Here is a 20240-nt window from a genome sequence, read left to right on the forward strand (position 1 = left end):
CCTTTCGTTTGCAGTACTGCCTTGTGTCTTGTGTTCTTAATTTGGTGTTTATAGCAAATGAAATGAAACTAAGCTCTTCAGTTTTAAATCTACCTTGTCTCATAATTTTCATTTTTCTCTGTCTGGACACATAGGCATCAGTAAGTAAGCTCATTTCATTGTCTTAATATTCGTAGCTAGTAGAAATGCTAGTTTTCCTTACCTTAGTTCCCATTAAACCTTGCAATCTGAAACTCATCTTTTATTTGTCCATTGATCAAGTACAGGAAAGACATTTACTGTGAAGTTTCAATACTTGTATTCCTCTTTATCCTTTTGTAGGAAGCAGAAATGAAGTATGATTGCTGAACTTGAATGGTATTATTTCTGAGGCCAAATAGTCATACTAAGGTGAAAAAGAATTAAAACAATAAAATCCTTAAAATCCTGAGTGCGCACACAGGAGATTTGCTTTCTGGTCATGTACTTAAAATATTAGAATTGGATGGAAGCAAAATCTTTTTTTAGTCAGCTATTTGTAATTCCTTGCTAGACAGGTACTCATCTTTCAGTTTACACAAATAGGCTTCATACTGGCGAGCTGAAGTTTCTCATTGATTAAAATACCCATACATAAACAGAAGAAGATTTCAGGATAACCTCATCTGTGAGAGAGCTCATATGAAGCAAGGAAGGAGCTAAGAAGCTTTTGAAATAATCCATTCCAGTAGCATAAAGGTTATGTCATCTTGCATGAGCTTTCTACTGGAGGGTGTCCTTCAAGTTCAGAATCATTTATTTCTCTCGTCTCTAAATAGATAGAGGATGCTTGACCAATCTTAAAGTATGCTGCTTGAGAATGAAGAGTTAGTTTATTATTAGTGTGAAATCAATTATTTTTCATACCAACTCTACACTAGAACAGTTATCTACAGTATATGGTTATGTTCTGCCCAAAGGCATAATGATTTTTGGAGAACTGTAGTGCCTGAGGAAGAGTTTATTCACTAACGTAATCCTCTGTGGCTTTGCTGGGAGGGTTCACAAATGGGACAGTGAGCCCTGTATGCTGTACAGTGGTTCTTCTCGATCCTCCTGGGTCCCTATGACAAATGGGAGGCTGTAGTTTCTCTCTGTGAGTCATCTCCCAGCCAAAACAAGAAAAAAAAATAAAAAGCAAATGTGTTCTAATATTAACTGTGAACATTCAGGGGATTTTTACGTATGAATTATTAAATTACATTTCCAGTTTTTTTAGGGAATGTTTAACCACTAGAGGTTAAGTTTCCAGTAATTTAGATTGAGTAATATTTTCAGATCTATAATATATATAAAAAAAAGGGGAGGAGGGGGTGTCAAAAAATAATAATAATTAAAAAAGGAAATAAAAAATATCTGCATAATGGAGCAATCTGTCCAAGAGGTCTAATACAGCTTCTTCCAACATTCATGTCAAAATGGAAAATATTGTTATTTTTTTCCACTATTCCTTTTTTTTCCAAAAGTTAAAAGAATATGACTCAAATTTTGTAAAAATAAGAATTTTTAACTCAGAAATTTTTGGAAAACTGTTAGACAGCTCAAGAGACTCTAAAAATAGTTTTAGTGGTAATTTTTTGTATAAATGTCATTACTCTCATGCTATATTTTAGCTGCAGTTGCTTAAGGCAAGGGGAAGGTTTTCAATGAGGCATTCAATGCATGGGGTAGCCGCAAAGTATCTTTACCTAATGACAAAGGCAGTGAAGTTCCAATTGAATTGCACAAAAGCGGTAATGTTAATGTTGCCTTTACTCCCCACTCTACCATAATGCCCCCTTACACCATCATATTCTTCCCTATAGCTTGTCTTGCAGATATACTTAAAATTTCACAGAGCTTATAGAGTAGGTATCATTTTTAGGACCGTTTTCTTGCATCTCTGTACTAGACAGGGATCTGTTTAGGTACAATAAAATAAAATTGTATATGGCAGTGATGGAAATGCATTTTGATGCAGTCTCATCTGAATGAGGGGGGAATCATTTCTTTGAAAGTATCAAGTGCTTCACTTTTAGCTGTATCTGGAGTTGGCCAATATCCTAAATTTTTCATAGTTGGGGGGAAATAAGTTTATTTTCAGTCTCAGGTAAGCATTATTTAAAATAGGGATCTAAGGGCACTGTTTTCTAGGAGGCAGTTTGGGGATACTGATTTTTAAAGTACTGATTATCTTAAAGTTTGCTCAGTAGTGTTTGGTATTAAAAGTCCTTGAGGAAGGTAGGTTAATGAGTCACTCAGAGGTGCTAGGTAAATTCTAGGAAATGGTGAGACATCCTACTTTTAGACTAGAAGTTAAATGTTATCTGACTACAAGGGTTTTTCGCTTCGCTAACATGATGCAGAGATGAAATCGGTACACATACAGATACTTCTGCATCAATAGATGAATCATAAATGCAAGAATTAATGCCTGTAAAAATCAGTCTCAGAACAGTCAGAGTGCAACACGTATCTCAGCTGACTGGCTTCTGCTCCCACTGGCCTGCACCTTGCAGCTCTGAGCTTCAGGTGTGCCTGGGGCACCTCTGACTGCCCCTGTGGCCATGGTTTCAGGCTGACTGTCGGCTTGGAGAGCAGTTCTAGTTTTACAACTGACCTGTGGCCACTCCTCAATGGGCAATGCAGTCACACTTAAAGGCTGCCTAACTGTACACATTTTTATAGAATTGCAGAGGTTTGATGCACAATTACTATAAAATAGAATACTCACAGGAATTTTTAAGGTGAACCTGTGTTGGCTGTGCGCTGTACGGCACAGTGCCACTGCTGTGTCAGTGATGGAAACAAACATACAAACAGTATACATACAGTGATTCCATATTATCTCACAGGGAAACTGTATAGCAATAGTATGTAATATTGATGTTTTGTATCAGTTGGAAGACAGGGTACAGTACTGACCCTGATACTTTTGAAATCTACGCTTTTTAAGAAGTCAACAATTTTTGAACTTGCTGAGTAGCTAAAATCCTACAGTTTCTCTTCCTCCTAAAGTCATTCTCCCCTAAAGAATATGTGAAAGTAAATGTCTTGCCCAGTAGTCCAGTAGATTTTTTTGTGTGTGTGTTGGGTAGTAGTAGTTTGCTGGAAGTATTGTTATGGCTCTGATTCATATCACAAATTCTTTTCTTCTCTCATAAAAATCTATGTCCATGCATGTTTCCTTACATGTGATTATCTTCTTTTCTTTCAAGTCTTTTTCTTCTCTACCATTTCCAACAAAGCAGGGGAAAAAAATCAGTCTTAGAAGAAGGAGATCGTCAGAGAGTTATAAGCAGCTTTGCTTCCCGTGCTATTGAGGCTCACAAGCAATCTAATATCAATGGATCCTTGAACAATAATCTCCCCAAATCTTCAAGTAACATTACTTTTTTGTCTGATGAGAACCCATTAACTACTCAAAACCCATTGTATGTGGAAGGTGTCACTCAGAGTCCTGCTGCTGCTGGGTTACTACGGAAGAGAAACGATGCCCTAGATACTCTTTCTCCTATGCACTTAGTCTTGAGAGATGCCTCCTTGGGAGGCAGTCACCGTGCGTGGACGGTACCAGCTCATGTTACCAAAAGACACGTGCCTGGTTCTCTGAGCAGGCCGGTTATCATGGACCCCATTCAGTGGCAACAGGAAAGACTCAAAGCAGAGAATGAAGGAACTGAAAATCAGCCTAGCGGAGATGATCTTAGCAGTCCACTGTTTCAAAGAATAAGTGGCCCCAAGTTAACTGTAAAAGAGAAGGCAAGACAATTTGAGCAGCAGGCTTTGCAGGAAATGAAGCAAGTGAAATCTCCTGATGTGAAATCCATCCGTTCACCAACACACAGCAGCTGTTTCCAAGAAAGAGAGAACGTGCTAGAGCAGTCTCCTAAAAGTGTGGTTGCTTCTCCTTGCCTTCGCTCTTCTCCTCTGTCCTCTCCAACACCTTGTGCTGAAGTAGTTGAGCCTGAGCCTTCCACGGTCCCCTCTGTAATCATCACTCACCACGACTATCCTGAAGAACTTTCTCCTCCACCAACTCGGAAACCAACTCCTCCGTCTTTTAGGATAAAGAAATCAGTTTGCCAAAGTTTTCTAGCTCCTCAGACCAAAGGAGAAGTTGCAGAAAGCATTCCAGATCCACCTAAAATTCCCCCACCCCCACCTCCACTGCTGCCACCTCCACCTCCATCCCCTCCTCTGTTGTCACCACATCCTCCAGCTCTGCCCCCCGTGTCTCTTTCTTCATCTCTTCTTAGCACCCAGCACCTCTCCCCTGCAAAGCATTCAAAACCCCCTGCCAAACAGCCAGCTGTACTGCCACCGGCCCCAGTGCCAGAGCCACCTCCCCGTAGGGAGCTGAAAGGTATTCTTAAAAACATTCAGAATTTAGCAGCAATTGAAAAGTCCGTGGCCAACATGTACAGCCAAATAGACAAAAACCACGTTCTGCCCAAGCACATTTCTAAGCTCAAACCAGTTGCAACACCAGAGCTGCCAACTCCAGAGGCAGTGGCTGAGCACAACCAGCAGAATGGCAGCTTGAGCTGTGTTGTGGAGGAGCTTGAGAAACGCTTTCCATCCCAGTCGACAGCACTGTAATGTTTTCAGTTGGATGTTTTCTGCATGTTACATTTTGAGTGAGATGACTCTAATGCAGCACACGGTATCTGCCTCAGACTCTCCAGAAATTCAGGCTTTTTCCTTTTCTCCGCTGTATATCACTATTTAGTCCTAATCCCAAAATTGAGACTTTGTCGTACCTGTTTCCTCAGAAATTTGTAATGTATAATTTTCCAAGTGGTTCTCTCAACACTACATTGTACTGCTCTATGGCATTGGTTCTTAGTCTTTTTTTACCAGAAATTCTTGGGGAAAACTGTCTATTTGTACCCAAGGATCAGTCATACGTGACAGAGGGCTTGATACTGCTTTATGTTAAGCAGCCTTCACTGTAGCTAATACCACCAAGCAGAGCAATTTTTCTGCATCTGTAATGGGAATCTCTTGCTTTGCCCATAAAATGTACCACCTGGGAGGAATCTTACTGTCAAATATCGGATGTCAAAGAAAGCAAGTGCTGATAGTAAGCAGGCTCAGCACAGTGAGCCAGAGTTATTACAGTTATTCATCTTTTTATTGCGTGGGAGATGACGCAGTGCTCTGTTTTGCTAGCTTGCTTTATTTCAGCTCACATTTGCATCTCTTAAGTCAGAAGAAGGTTTTTCTCTTGATTTGTCAGTAAACCCGGCTGTTTTCCCTCATGTCACTTACATGCCTTCCATTGCTTTTTTTTTTTTTATATATATTGTAACTGCACGTTTAAAGTTTTTATTTTGTAAATGATTTAATGTACAAAGCATTTTTTTTTATTTTGCATGTTCATGTTGATGTCGTCTCTCTAACTTTCATGCTAATTTACCATGAACTTCAGTTAATACATCTTGCTTATCTTAAAATGTAATAAAGTCATTCTGATTAGTGTCACTAAGTGAATAGTTTATAAGTACTTGTAAAAATCCATGTAATATGGATGTACTTACTGGCTTTTTTGCTCACAGTTATCTAAATCAGACCTTTGCATTAAATATGTCAATTAGCTTGTCCTTTGAAACAAACGGTAAGTAGAAGCATTTTGGCATTTAAATGAATGTTAGTTTGGTTCAACCTGCAAGTTTCATTTAGTTCTTTGCCAAAACGAAGAATATTCATGTTTAAAATGAAAATTTTTAAAAGCAGTGGTAAAGGCATATATTACAGAATGAAGAAAAACTAAAATTCTGTTAAATATCAAACGTATAATTCTGAGCAAAAAGGTAATTATTTATCAGACTGTCTGGAGATACTCAGCATTTCTGTGGTGCTTGGCCTTTTCTCTTTTTTCTTTTTCTTTTTTCTCTTTTTTTTTTTTTTTTAATCTGCGGTTAGGACATGTACGGATGCTTCAGTCAGAAACTGCTGAAGGTAGTTTCTCTTTCTTTTTTTTTTTTTTTCCTCAGAGCCAAACTTCATGATCTCCATCATGCAAGCTTTGATGGTGTATTAGAATTTTTCTATGCATAATGAAGTCCTGCACTCTTCTTGGGCTAGATTGTAGTTCCAAGACAGGTAATGACTAGGAACAGTACCCAAACGTGTGCAGGGAATGGTTATCCATCACAGCATTTTTACTGTAAGAGTCGATGTAATTTGAGATTCACACAGGTAGGTTAGCTGCCCATCATGCTAAATGGCTCTGAGTGGTGCAACTGCAGCACCAGCAGCAAACTGTCAAAGATTAGCAGCTATTAGAGAAACCTTTAAGATTTAAGAGCCAGAATTGGAAGATGGCTTACATGTGTACCTTCTTCTGTGTACCTCCTGTGGTCCAGGCACGGAGGCAGTGGGACAATTGAAAGTGTGCACAGATGAGCATGAGAAGTTATCGTGCTAAGTGTAACAGATGCTTTTGTGTAGTTCTCTACATCACTAGTGAAATACTAGACAAATACAAAATAATTTTGCAGTGTGTAGTGTCATACAATAGAGTTGCAGGTGTTTAGTAATTCAGGAGATAAACTTCAAAGGTTTTATTCAGCTACAATTATCTGTAGCATTCCTTAGGTAGAAAGGTTGGACGTCACACAAAAATTCCATTTTAAATATTTCATCCAATCACTCTCAGAAGAGTCTGTGGGGGTCATGGTAATCAGCTCTTCACTAATGAGGAGCACCTACCTTCTCTCATTCTTTAACCCTTATTAAGTTGGAGGGTTTATGAAACCTAATTTATTTTTGTCTGTAATTAATGCAACCTTTGTTCTTTAGTTCGTTTCTTGAACAGCCCTTATTAAAAAATAAAAATTGATTAGACTGGGAAAGAAACTATACCAATAGCATGTATTTTAACATACGCTAGGGAGGTTCTGTCCCATTGAAATATCTGGGTGCTACTAGAGCTCTGCAGCACTAGGAAGTATGACAACCAATACACTACTTGGCAAAATGTTGACCATATACAAGCTTATTGACCCTTCTTTGGGTTGTCTGGGTTGTCCAATTTGGTTTATTACTGTCAGATGTGACCCTGGATATAGCCCTGGTCCTTTTATCAGCAGCTTGACTGGGTTGAGTCCTGAGCAGGAGCAGAGATTGCATCTGTGAAGAACTCTTCTTGCCTTTGTACTGTCTGCAAAGCTGAAATTAAGCAGTAGTATCATTACTCATCTCCCCTCCAGGTTCTTTTTCTCTTCAGATTCCAGTTATGAACTGCAGGAAACCTCCATTTCAAGAGTTGGGGCAAACTGATAAGAAGTTGCCTCCACTGCGTAGTATCTGTAGTATTTGGGTTTTATGGTTCTTACACTTTTAATGTGAAAACAGATAAAAAGTATGAAATAGCAAATGCCTGGTGGGATGCCAGTAATTGGGAAAATCGTTGCTTTAGGCAAATCACAGTTCCTTTAACTCATGTTAGCAGCACAGTCCTGTGAAGGTTGCCAGTGTTTGTACATGTAAATTCATTCTTGTTTCATCTGTCATGTTAAGCACCAAGAGTGTATAAGTAGGTGCCATATTATCGTACATCATCATAGGCATTATGTTCTTGCTTTCCATTTTTGCATTGAAGATTTCTCTCTGACTGCAGTGAAGTCTAGCTGCTAATGTCTATCCAGAAGCAATTCTTTACTCAGTGGAGAGCTTTAAGTTCCTTCCTGGAAACAAATGATGTTGTTTTGACCTTTGGCTTTTTCTCAGAATAGAGATCCTTGTGCTGTATTGAGTGAATGGACATTATTTGTCTAGCTATTTTTTTCTTCTAATCATGACCACACAAAACTGTAAGAAAAGTATATGCATCTCTCAAAACACAGCGTGGTACTATTTTTAAGAAAGTTGAATTCCAAATTCAATTAGAATTCCTTATATTACAATTTTAATCTGTGATACAATGACTACTCAAGAACAATTAAGATTAATAGGCTTACTTATCCTCTGTGCAACACAAGACCTTCTTTTTCTGAAGATTGCTGCAGGCGATAGGGAAACTAAATACAGTGTTGCTCAAGTGGGCTTTGAAAAGTCACGTATCGTCTTGTGATGATAAATCTTCATTTCAGTTGTTCATTAGTTTCATATTATATGGGCAACAGCATTAATGTAATTCTGATAATCAATTCCATGTGTTGAATATTAATAGAAAATTTTAGACATGATGATAGTAAAGAATAATAAGGACTTGTACTCTGTTTTTTATTGTTTACCCAAGCGTAATTAATGAATTTCCCTAGACTGCTGTCTCCGTGGTAGGTTAAGCTCAGCATACTTCTGAGCATTTATTCTTCCCTTCTTAAAAATAAAATTCAAAAATTCCATGCCTATCCTTAATACCAAATTGCTGTTTGCTAGTTTTGTATAAACCATTATAATTTTCTGGCACAAAATGTGAAAATACAGACCTTGATAGATGTAAGTGCATTTGTCATGCAATGCGAATGGCTCCAAGAAAATGAATTAAAACAACAACGAAAAAAGTCCAATGAGATCAACAGTACAAAGCCTGTGGCAAAATAATCATAGATAGCTAAAATAATGTAACTCCCCCCCTGCTGAGCAAGTGTTAGGAAATGTGTAATTTTAATAATAATGTGTTAAATTACTAATAGAAGCTTCAGGCCAATTTCTAGCAAGTCCTTTGTGGATAACGAAAGTCCAGAAGCAGTAGAGAAACTGTTCACTGCTTAAACATTCAGGTGAAATAACAGTCTCTGTAGATGGTGTTTGTAGGTCTGAGACAACAGAGAAGGTGACTTGGCAGGGCCTCTGTTGGAGAGAGTAAGGAAAAACCAAGCACAGCATTTACCCTGCTCCCCTTTGCTGTGTTGCACTGGGTGCACTGGCTCTCTGGCTTGTGGGGATTGGGGATTTCTTCTCATTCATTTGCAATCTAAAGCAAGAAAAGATCCCAAAGACTCACTGGCCTTTCTCATGCAAAAATTTGTATGTGCAGAGCAAATCTAAAGAAAGACATATTTTATATTGTAGATATGTATTTCTTTTCTTGCTGATAATCGCATTATCTTTTCATCTCTCCAGAAAGAATGGCAATATGCATCTTTACATAGTCTAGCAGAAGTATACTAATACTTTTTTTTTTCTTTTTCTGACTACAAGGCGAGGATATGCACAGCAAGAGGTAAGGCTGTTCCCTAGTCACATTTAAATTACTAATTATATCAACAAACTTTTTCCATACAAACCTGTGTTATGAAACAATAGCTATGTTAGAGACCGGAAATACAAAGTGGTTCAAAAAGTGTGTATGTATTCACGAGCTGTACTTTTCAGTGGTAGCTTGGAACCATCGTGGCACAAATGTAACCTCCAGGCCAGGAGACTGCTGCTTGACAGCCTGCCAAAAAGTTCCGTAGGGCATTGCTTCCATTGCTTGCTGTGTTTTACTACAGCAGATTTAATCATCTGCTGCTGCCCACTGTCAAGGGCCCAGCACAGACATTTTCTGCAACCCACTGTGGTCTGTCCTTGCAGTGTCTTTCTTTCAGCAACGAGTAACATGGAGAATTTTCTTCAGAAATCTAAATGAACTCATTCAGTAATGAGAAAATTCTCTGACATGTGTTTCTATCATAAGGGCTGGTATTTACTCATGAGTGCTTTACCATTATTATTAGTCTTAGGATGAGCTTCTGGAGCCTACTGCTGCTTATTCAGTAGTTTGTTGTGCTGTGATTTGGCCTCCTGATTTGCAGAGCTGATTTATGTCTCACAATTCAGCTACAGAGCTTCCCCGTCTCCCAGGGTTTGGTTTCGGCTGAAACAGTGCCACCAAATTTTGGGAGGAGTGTTCAGATAACAGTATTGATCTCCCTGAATAAATCTGATCCTAATTTACAAAACTACAAATGAATGCGTATTAGTCTAAGTCATTTACAGAAAACTGGAGGTGCAGACTAATTAACAAAGTGACTGCCGAAAATGACCTGTGTTTAACTATGATGCACCATATAGATCTGTCAGTCCTCTCTGTGCGACCTCCAGGGGTCTCTCTGCTCACCCCAGCATGCTTTTCTCACAGTGTCCTGCACAGAGTAAGGAATCACAGATAAGCTGTAAAGAAAGTAAGTGAGATAATGTTTCACTATCTAATTGGGATTGTGAATTCAAGTCTATTTGTGGTTGCAAGGCATTTAGTTAAAAGCCACACAAGTACAGAAATATAGATAGAGGACTGAAGTGATGGTACTGCAGCAGAAGCTTGGGGTAGAAGTCAAGGTACTTCAGGTTTTTAGTAGCTGAATCAGAGGCTTTTCTACAAACCCATAGGTTTGCTTTCTACCCATTGTGGGGAATTTTTGTTTGCCACTGTTTCCCTGCTGTCTACAACACACACGACACAATAATTCTATAGGACTCTGATAAATGTCCTTGAGCTAAATAATCTAGAGAATCACCACATAAACTGGAAAGCTGATTTCATATAATAAATAGTGGACTATAAAGTGGTAATACAAGAGTAGGTGCTCAGCAGTTTTCTCCTCAGTGAATATGGAAGCACCCAGGTGACTGCCATATGAAAGGCTCTAAAGAACCTGTGTTGTTAAGATTTCTTTCCAATCTTCTGACACAAATGACTTGTGTTTTAATTGTTACTGCCTAATTAACACCTTTCTAATTTTCTTCTGTAGCAACAGCAGTTGCTGAGACCTTCTCTTCTCAGACCAGAGGTACCAGTATTTTTCATGTCTTAATTGTTCAATAACAGTTAAAACGGCTTTTACATTATTTCGTAATCAAAACTCATCTTTGCTGGGTAATTTTTTTCCTGACTGTCTTAGATGAAGAGGAAGGCTCTAACATTTGTTAATCCATTTATGTAGTTTTTAAATACTTGAAATTTATTGCCTCTTGTTATTTTGGCTGCTCATGGCTTGTATGGATATCCTGTTCACTGGATGAAGAACTGGCTGGATGGCCAGGCCCAAAGGGTTGTCATGAATGGACATAAATCTGGTTGGTGGCCAGTCACAAGTGGTGTTCCCCAGGTCTCCGTATTGGGGCCAGCTTTGTTTAATATTTTTGTCAACCATCTTGATGAGGGGATAAGTTTGCAGATGACACCAAGTTGTGTGTTGATCTGCTTGAGGCTAGGAAGGCTCTGCAGAGGGATCTGGATATGCTGCATCAATGGGCTGCATCCAGTTGCACGGCATTCAACAAGGCTAAGTGCCAGGTGCTGTGCTTGAGTCCTAACAACCCCATGCAGTGCTACAGGTCTGGAGAAGAGTGGCTGGAAAGCTGCCCAGAGGAAAAGGACCTGAGGGTGTTGGTCCACAGGGGCTGTACATGAGCCAGCAGTGTGCCCAGGTGGCCAAGAAGGCCAGTGGCATCCTGGCTTGTATCAGAAATAGCATGGCTAGCAGGACTGGGGAAGTGATTGTCCCTTGTACATGGCACTGGTGAGTCTGCACCTCGAGTACTGCGCTCAGATTTGTGCCCTCACTACAAGGAAGATGGTGAGTTGCTGGGATGCCTTGAGAGAAGAGCAACAAAGCTGGTGAATGGGCTAGAAAATAGGACACATGAGAAGCAGTTGAGGGACCAGAGGTTGTTCAGTCCGGAGAAAAGGAGGCTGAGGAGAGACCTCATTGCTCTCTACAACTACCTGAAAGGAAGTAGTAGTAAGGTGGGTGTCTTTCTCTTCTTGGTTGACAAATGTTAGGGGAGGAGGAAATGGCCTTAAGTTGTGGCAGGGGAGGTTTAGATTGGATATCAGGAAGAATTTCTTCACAGAGAGCATGGTCAACCGTTGGAACAGCCTGCCTGGGGAAGTGGTGGAGTGGCCAACCCTGGAGGTACTTAAGAGATGTGTGGATGTGGCATTTAGGGACATCGTTTAGTGGTGGACTTGGTTGTGTCAGGCTGATGGTCGGACTTGAAGATCTTAAGGGTCTTTTCCAACCTAAATGATTCTGTGATTTTGCCCTTGAGCATCTTTAAGTTGCTCCCATGTGCTTCATCACACAGACAGAAAGCTATCCTAGCTTCATGTCCAGATTCACAGAGACAATAATTTCCTCGCTATTCAAGCGTGATCTATTTTTTCAGATAATTAGTCAACTGATAATCGATGATTGTACCTGGAGACGAACTAAGCAGTTGGCCTGCCAAGTTAATGGAAGTATTAGTACACTGCAGTGAAGTGCAAAGACAGTTCTTGTTTATAAACACAATACTTTCTGTTTCAAATCTTTTAGACCCAATGTGATTCCCTGAATAGGCGAAGTGTATTTGCAGTGAGTGAATGGGAGTTTTATGCAGGGTAAGTGAGACAGTGTCCCACACCAGCAAGAGCCTGCATTTAGCTGACTTAGAACAGTCACTCCCAGGAAATACACCAGGGTGGGGGTCATTTAAAGCTTGTGTTGATTTCTCATTGTGGTTCTTGATGGTTAACAGTGTTCCTTGAATTATTATAGTTCTTTTCTTTGTGTTTTTTGTTTTGTTTTTTTTTTTTTTTGCACTTTGGGGTACGGTTCTTTGTGTCTTTATCATCAGTCATATCGTGTGTCACTGTTTGCATTCAATCGGTGTTCTCTCTCAACAGGAATTAAGTATGGAGTCTGGAATTGATCCAGGGCAGGAATACTATGGGCAAGATTACTACAGTTATGAGCATGGGTACATTTTCATTTTTCCTATGTATTTCTAAACATGCTGCTTTTCAAGGTTGGTGATGTTTATTATTACAGCGCCTAATCTGGAGACTTCCCTTCACCTCAGGATTACTTTAATCTTTCCATCCACTAATGAGTGTGCTGACAACAAAACTCAATTCTCGAAAGTTAAAGGGGCATTGTGTAACTCCCTGCTTCTTTAGGAATCCAATTATTGCACCACAGTGTGCGTACTCCATTTATCATGCCATTTTTATAGTCTCTTTTTTATTTGCATATATCTGCTGTCTTGGAGATGAATTTACATCATCTCCTCCCCTTTTCTGTCTCACCAGCCTGAGTTCAGTGATACTTTCTGCTCATAGTTCCTAGCCAGCATCTGGCTTTTTACATTTACCTAGAAAAATATCATCCCGCCTTTTTTGGGTAAAGTCTGTTTGATTGCAAGCACTTTAGGGATTTGCTATTCTTACAAGCTTGCAAGGATTCTCCAGAACTGATCCTAGAGAATCTACTCTTTTATCCCTCAATTAAAAAAAAAAGAAAAGAAAAAAGGAAAAAAAAAAAGACCAAAGAAGATGAGGTACCTGGAAAAGAAGGTCGTTGCATTCAGGAGATCCCAGAGACCTGGCAGCTGGGGCTCCCTCCGGTTGTAATGGGCGTTGGGCCATTTGCAATAGTTTGTAGTTCGCACGTTTGTAGCTGTGTGTGGAGACACGCGTGAGTACATTGTTGCATGTTACAAAGAAATGATGGTGTTTTGCCAGGTATGAACTGCCTCAGTATGGGAGCCGCCGCAGACTGCTGTCTCCTTCGGGGATGTACGATGAGTATGGGGAAGTCGTGGTGGAGAACGATGGTGGCTACTACTACAGCCCACATGGATCAACAGCAGAAGAGGTAGGCATCTCTGGCGTGTTGAATCTGGCTCTGCAACAAGGCGAAGCATTGGTAAACCTAATCAAATGGATTTTGTAATTAGAATACTCTATATAGACCAAATAAGCAGCTCTTCCAATCCTAATCATTTGCCATTGTGATGACCAGTAAAGTTTGTGTCAGAAATGAAAAGGAATTGCAAAGTTTCTTTTAATATGCACATTAGTTTTTCCCTTAATGTAGATTTCTACTTCAATGAAAGTCCACATGGCCTTAGGTAATTCCATTTTATGTTCTTAACTGAATGGAGTGTTACTAATATTTAGCCTATAACTGGTGATTTTCCACTGAGAAAAATAGTCACCTAAACTAATTTAACATAAAGTTTACAACTGAATGTAAGGAAATTCTGAAATATCAGTGTCAGCCAGAAGAAATGTTCATTTTTTAAACTTAATATTCAGAATTACCAGACTCTTAATCCATCACATGGGTTTTTATTAAATGAGAAGAGATAACATTTATGAACCAGTATTTTTCCCTGTTGCCAAGGCAAGGTAGTTGTGCATTTGCAGCCTCTTCTACAAGTAAAGCTTCCTCATAACTTTGGTAAAATCTATTCTAAAACAAGTGAGTTAGTTTTAATCCTGGGAAAAAGTGTTGCATTTGTTCCTACTGACTTAGGCTATGAGTTTTTGTAATACCTATATTTCAAATTGTAATCAAGTTCCATTTTCATAATTTGCAGGGAATGAGTCAAGTCAGAGGTCCTTCAAGCAGAGGTATAAGCCAGAGAGCAGGGGCTCAAATAGAAGGTAGACCTTTAGGTGGTGGGATGGATCTAAGGCATGGCTCTGGAAGAGTATATAGAACCGGCCAGGGAAAAAGGAAACTAAAAGCAGTGATGCATTTAAGTCGTGTAGCAGTCAGTGCTCAAAAACCAGTAGGAAGAGCTGAGTCTGCTCGTTCTCCGTGGAAGAAAGCAAAGATATTCCCAATGATTCTGCAGAAAGTGAAAGCCAGTAGGAAAGATTCCAGTTATGCCAAGTTGATGTCAGCTCGCCAAGTGGTTGATGAGAAAAGCATGATTATCAGGGGAAGTTACTTCCAGAAATCAACAGACGACAGACCTTCAATGAGAAAGCTAAATCATGTGTTAAAACGCATTAGCGTCTCCAGAAAATTTCAAGATGCAAGAGGAAAAGGAGAGGAAGAGTATGAAAGAGATGAAGCAAAATCAGGAGTTTCAATAAGCATCACAGCAGAGAGCGAACATGAGGATAGTGATTATGAGAAGGAGAAGAAGAAGAAGAGGAGAAGAAAATACTCTTCAGATGAGTCATCAGCAAAGAGTAGTAGCTCTGGCTCGGAGTCAGAAGATAAAGACTATTTGAAAGTAACTCTGGACCAAGATGAAGCCACTGAAAGTACTGTGGACTCTGATGAGGAAACTGGGCATGATTTGGGGGATTCTGATGATGAATCTGGATCCAGCTCCAGCAGTGAATCAGAGGAGGACTCTTCTGAAGAGAATGGTGATGAGGAAGAGTCTGATAGTGATGAAGATGATAGCCTCTCAAGGAGCTCATCTACACAAAGTTCATTCAGCAAATCGGGGACTAGTGAGTCCAGCAGTAGAAGAAGCACTGAAAGGTCAAGTATAAAAAGTAGGAGAGGTAGCTCTCGTGGCAGAGTGAGGCGATCCAGCCAGAAATCGAACATCAGCTCTACTGCGTCAGGTACAAGCTACAGGAAAGCTTCAGGATCCAGCTGTAAGAGCAAAACTTCCTCTGCCAGCCTTGAAATAGAAGATACGATAGAAGAGGTTTCAGAAGAAGATGAACAAGAAGATACGGACCGAGTCGGTGCAAGCCCTGATGCAGATAACACAAACAATAGCGCAGTTTCTGAAACATCTGCAAATGCAAGAGCTGCTGCTAACAGAGAAGGCGAGAGAGGAAAATCAGGAATTAATGGTGAGGATAGTGAGGATGAAAGCACAGAGGAGGTTGATACAGATGCTAGTGACAAGGAGAAAGCTATCAGTAAGAATGAATCTTCTTGTCTAGAAAGTGAAATCAGTGTTACTTCCAAAGGTACTAAAGGGACAAAGAGCACAGCTAGCGCCCCTTCTAGCAAAACTGCTACTTCCCCTGATACTGGGAATCAAAGTTCAGACACTAATATGCACAGAAAGAAAATAAAAAAGATATCCCAGGAACACAGTCAGTCTCAGTCAGATGAGACCCTCAATACTGCCATTACGGAGTCAGAGACTGCTGGTGATTCTACGTCCTTTTGAAAAGGAAAAACAGTAGGTGGAGATATTGCAATAAGGAGTGATCTTGTTTGCTGTGCCTTCTGTGTGGTCTTTCCTAAACAATTCGTGCTTGACTAGAGGTAGCCAAAAAGAAAATGGCAAAGCTTATTGCTTCAGCACTTAAATCTTTTATGCTATGTTAAGGATAGAACTGTGGAAAACCAAACTAATATAATTCCTCTGAAAGACTACTCAGGTATACTTATTGATGGATATAGAAGGATTTATTTTCATATAGCAATGGCAAGAAAGAATACTTCTCTTTCTCTGCTAATTTCAGTAATGTAGTTAAAGAGGCACTGATAATTTTACATTTAATGCTTTGGCATTATGCATATAGTGATGCAAAAGTACATGGCATTTTGTATTAGCTGTGATGGGTAGCTCAATGAGCATGGTGGCACAAACCTGTTAAGAGCCCTGTGCTCAGGCAGGTTATGTCTGTGTCACAAAATAGCACTTACAGGAAGGAAAAGGTGCAAAACATACGGGATTCAGTGGAGAACAGGAATGAGGATGAAGATATTTATGACTTGAAGGTCATACATGGTTTCATCACATTTCACTACTATATAAGCATTTGCTAATCTTCACCTGAGTTCTCTGGTGTAAACCTTAGCCCTATTTTCTGGGAGGAAAACTGAAATTGTAGCACAGTAACGTTCCCAAAACTGCTGGATATTACTAGCAGCACTGGGATTAAACTGCTTCCGGATTATGGGATTCAGGTTTTGTTGATGTACAAGGCAGGAGTGCAGAGGTAGGTGTACAATGTGAACTCGATAAGAAGAGGAAATGAGTTATATTTTCTAACTTCTGCCTTTCCCACTTTACTGTGTGGGGTTTGGATTTTTTTTTGGCTGCTTTTGTTTGTTTTTAAAAAATATATTAAAAGTTTGAGATGCATAATGGCAAAGTATTGCTGGGTAACTATGTTCAGTATGTTGGTATTTACCTTTTAAAATTCACTAAGCTGCAATATCTGATGTCATTCAATAGAGAAATCTTATAGTACATTTCTGCTCAGAACGAGCATGATCGCCTAGGAAGGATTTCTGTTATTTGCAACTTAAGTTGTCATCTTTGTGTTTTCGTATAAGAAACAATCCCTGCATGATTTACTGCTTCACAGAGCTCTTACCCGTGCTGCCAGCACACCAAGTATGAAAGCTTTGTATACACACAATCTATCTGTACTTCATCTGCCTTTTATCAAAAGCCATAGAGTTGTTTCTCAACCATTTATCCAAATAAGCAATAGAAAGCTTAAATAAAATTAAAGCTTTGAGCCAGTATTGGATTAGTCTTGTGAGTACTTTTGAGCTAGTACAAATTTGGCTTTGGGCATATGCACCAAAGCTCTGCCAGGAAGTCTCTATTAGAGGGAGCAAGAAAAATGTTTGAATTTTAATGATAGTGGGATACTTCAGCCTGCTGGGGAGTTACCCTGGAAGGGCAATGGATGCTGAGCTGTAAAACGTGATAGTAACTTTTCATTTTCTCTCTGGAATTCCAATTGAGATGTGAACTGGGTTTATGATGACTCACTTTTTGTATTCCCATATAGCACAAAATTGTAGCTGCACATGATATTTTCCCATAGATTCCATTTAAACAAGTCCGTCTGTTCATCTACCTGAATACATATGTGTGAAGAAAATTATATGTCTTTATCAGGAACAAATGAATAGGCCTATAAGTAATTTGTACAAAGTGTAACTTCTCAAAGCTTAAGAATTATCATCACCCGTTTCTCTCTGGCATGATATTCTTTCTCTTAAAACTGTCTTTTCTTAAGTGCATGTGTATGTATTGCAGTGGGAGTTAACTGTGATGGTATCTGCTGCCTTAGTGAAACAACAGCATTTGCTTTATTAATTCAAGAACAATGGTAGCTTGTTTCAGTGTATCACCAGGAATCAATCATAAATTATGTAATGGGGTTTTTGTAATCAATATTAGTACAAAGTTACTGCAACATGGAAATTGTTTGCATTAACTCGTTAAGAATGTGTATGGATTACATAAAATCAAGTCTCATTTCTCCACCATCTTTTATTTAATAGCAAAGCACCTCCATTGGTTCCTCTAGATTGGAATTGGCACAAAGCCTTACATCAATCTTTCTAACCAGCCATTTTTGCCAACATCGTGCCTGAGAGTTTCCCTTGTGTAGGTCCTGAGATATTTTTCTCCTGGACATAGCGTGCATATAAAGTAGCCCTGCTCAATGCCATTTCTGTGCAGAATTTACAATTCAGTAATACTCTGAAGGAAAACTTCTAAGGCCTTCCTAAGCATTTACCCCTTAGTACAGTATTTTATTAGAAGTATCACACAGTTTTGTCATCATCAATGCCTTCCCGTTTGTCTTATAAAGTGGTAGTAATCTAGTTGTTTTTCCTATCTCTTTGTAACACACACCAAGACATTGCTTTGTTGAAATATGTCTCGCTTACTAATACTGCAATTTACAGAAATTAACTCTCAGGAAGTAACATCTCTTTTTCCAGAATTCTCAAAAGAAGATGCACTTCGACTTAATTGCAGCACAGCTGAATGCATCTAGCAACCCCTCACTGAATTTGTCACTACTTGAAAAAAAAATCTAATTTTTATATCTTTATAGCTTTTATACCTTTTCTTATACCATCTAAGTGAAAGGATGCTGTTCACAAACTAAAATGAGTTTATCCTTGTAACTTTCAAGTACAAGGAATTGATTGAATTGATTGTGTGTTCAGGCATTAGGCATACATGGTAGTGGCGCAGAGTGGTAATCAGAAGAGTTAGGAAATACCAATGTACAGTCTAAAAGGAATAGTACAAAATGCCAAGTTAAAATTTCACACTAAATGTCTAGATAAAAGATGAGATAGATAGGAAAAAGGACAAAAAGCTGTAAGAAATCATGCTGAGATTTAATAACATTTCTGTTTATCATTAAACAGTGGGCCAGAAAGAAAAGGATCAAGTTGATAGTTGACCCAGAGTATGAGACCAGCTCCACTGGAGAAGACAGCGCTCCTGATTCCAGCCAGAGGAATCGTCTTAATAACCCCAATATTCAAAACAACGTCAATGGTAACATCTACATTGCACAGAATGGCTCTGTTGTCAGAACCCGTCGTGTTTGCCTTGCTAATAATTTAAAAGTCACATCTCCAGTGAGGCTGGGGAAACAATTCAAGAAACTGGACAAGCTTGCAGTGACACATGAGGAGAATGTCCCACTGAACACATTGTCAAAGGGACCATCTTCTAGTGATAAAATGAACACGAGGCCTTGTAGCGTCTCATTTGCTTCCTCTATAGGGGCCGAAAACATAGTAGCAAAGCCAGGCGGCTCCAAAATGAAAAGCACAGAAGAGCAGGAATCAGTTGTTGATAACGAGGATGTCAAAGAGCCCTTGGAGTCACACAGTGAACACACACAGTCAGATGAAGAGGAGCTCTGGATGGGCCCTTGGAATAATCTTCACATACCAATGACAAAACTGTGATTATTTTTTTTTAAATTTTAATTTTTACTTCAGTTTATAATAAACTGCGCTTTTTATTGTCACTGAGGAAAATGTATGAAGTTTGTATCATGCACATATGTTGTATACTACAAATGACATGCTTTAAAGCTAAAAAAAAATTTGCACTCACATTTGTACCAATTAATTGTCCCCCCCAACAACTGTTTTGACAGGCTCCAATTTCACTAAACAATACTTCGTTTAAGTTAATTAGATTTTTTATCTTGATTTATTGTTTAATAAATAGTAAACTACTAATAACTGCACAGCAACATTTGGTTAACTTTTCAGACAGTTCTATACATGCCTAGCTTGTTTTTCCTGTAATGGTACTTGTGGCTATACTGTTTAGATTTGGAAAATTGTCTATTTATGTTCAAGATTTATATCCAGAGCTCTTGATTCTGAACTCAGAGTAATAAATTAAAAATAAATCCATGAAAGTCAATGGAGCAAATCTGCTGGTTTAAATTTGAGTAACAATACCAAAGTCAATAGTGATACACCATTTTTTTCCAACAGACGATCTCACTCAATGCTGAAATAGCAAACTAATGTAAGAGTGGAATCAGGGTTTGTAAGGCTATAGCATTGTTAAACAGGAAAGTGGAATAGAAGATTAAATAAGATAAAATTGCAAAGAGGAAGGAAATGTAAGGCAATTAATCTTATTCAGAGTTACCTTGCCGTGGTTTGTTCATTTTCTTTTGTAAATTAGCTCATTCCAATTTTCTTCTCTAGTCAATTTTTCATCTTTTCATCTCTTCCCAGATCAGTGCTGTTTTCTTCTTTATATGGTCTTTAGCTCCAGTTTTTATGCTCCATCAATAATTGTCATTCTATGGC

General features: G+C 39.0%; 1 protein-coding gene across 26 annotated transcripts in view; it reads left to right on the forward strand.

Moving 5' to 3' along the window:
- The window catches only part of PCDH15 (protocadherin related 15), a 535558-nt gene extending 515728 nt beyond the window's left edge, over positions 1 to 19830 (forward strand). For 10 of the 26 annotated variants that reach the window (XM_083844317.1, XM_083844318.1, XM_083844316.1 and 7 more), the window contains 5 exons: positions 9151 to 9172; positions 10683 to 10721; positions 12602 to 12675; positions 13439 to 13571; positions 14299 to 18796. In XM_083844317.1, the coding sequence (XP_083700443.1) occupies positions 9151 to 9172; positions 10683 to 10721; positions 12602 to 12675; positions 13439 to 13571; positions 14299 to 15852 (1822 nt within the window). In that variant the 3' untranslated portion in view covers positions 15853 to 18796. Of the gene's footprint in view, positions 1 to 3215; positions 5991 to 9150; positions 9173 to 10682; positions 10722 to 12601; positions 12676 to 13438; positions 13572 to 14298; positions 18797 to 18821 lie in introns of those variants that run through there. The other 16 variants (XM_083844291.1, XM_083844302.1, XM_083844313.1 and 13 more) reach the window with 7 other exon arrangements.
- The last annotated feature ends 410 nt before the right edge of the window (positions 19831 to 20240 follow it).

The sequence above is a fragment of the Anser anser genome, assembly GCF_964211835.1.
Source record: "Anser anser genome assembly, chromosome: 7".
NCBI classification, from domain to species: domain Eukaryota; kingdom Metazoa; phylum Chordata; class Aves; order Anseriformes; family Anatidae; genus Anser; species Anser anser.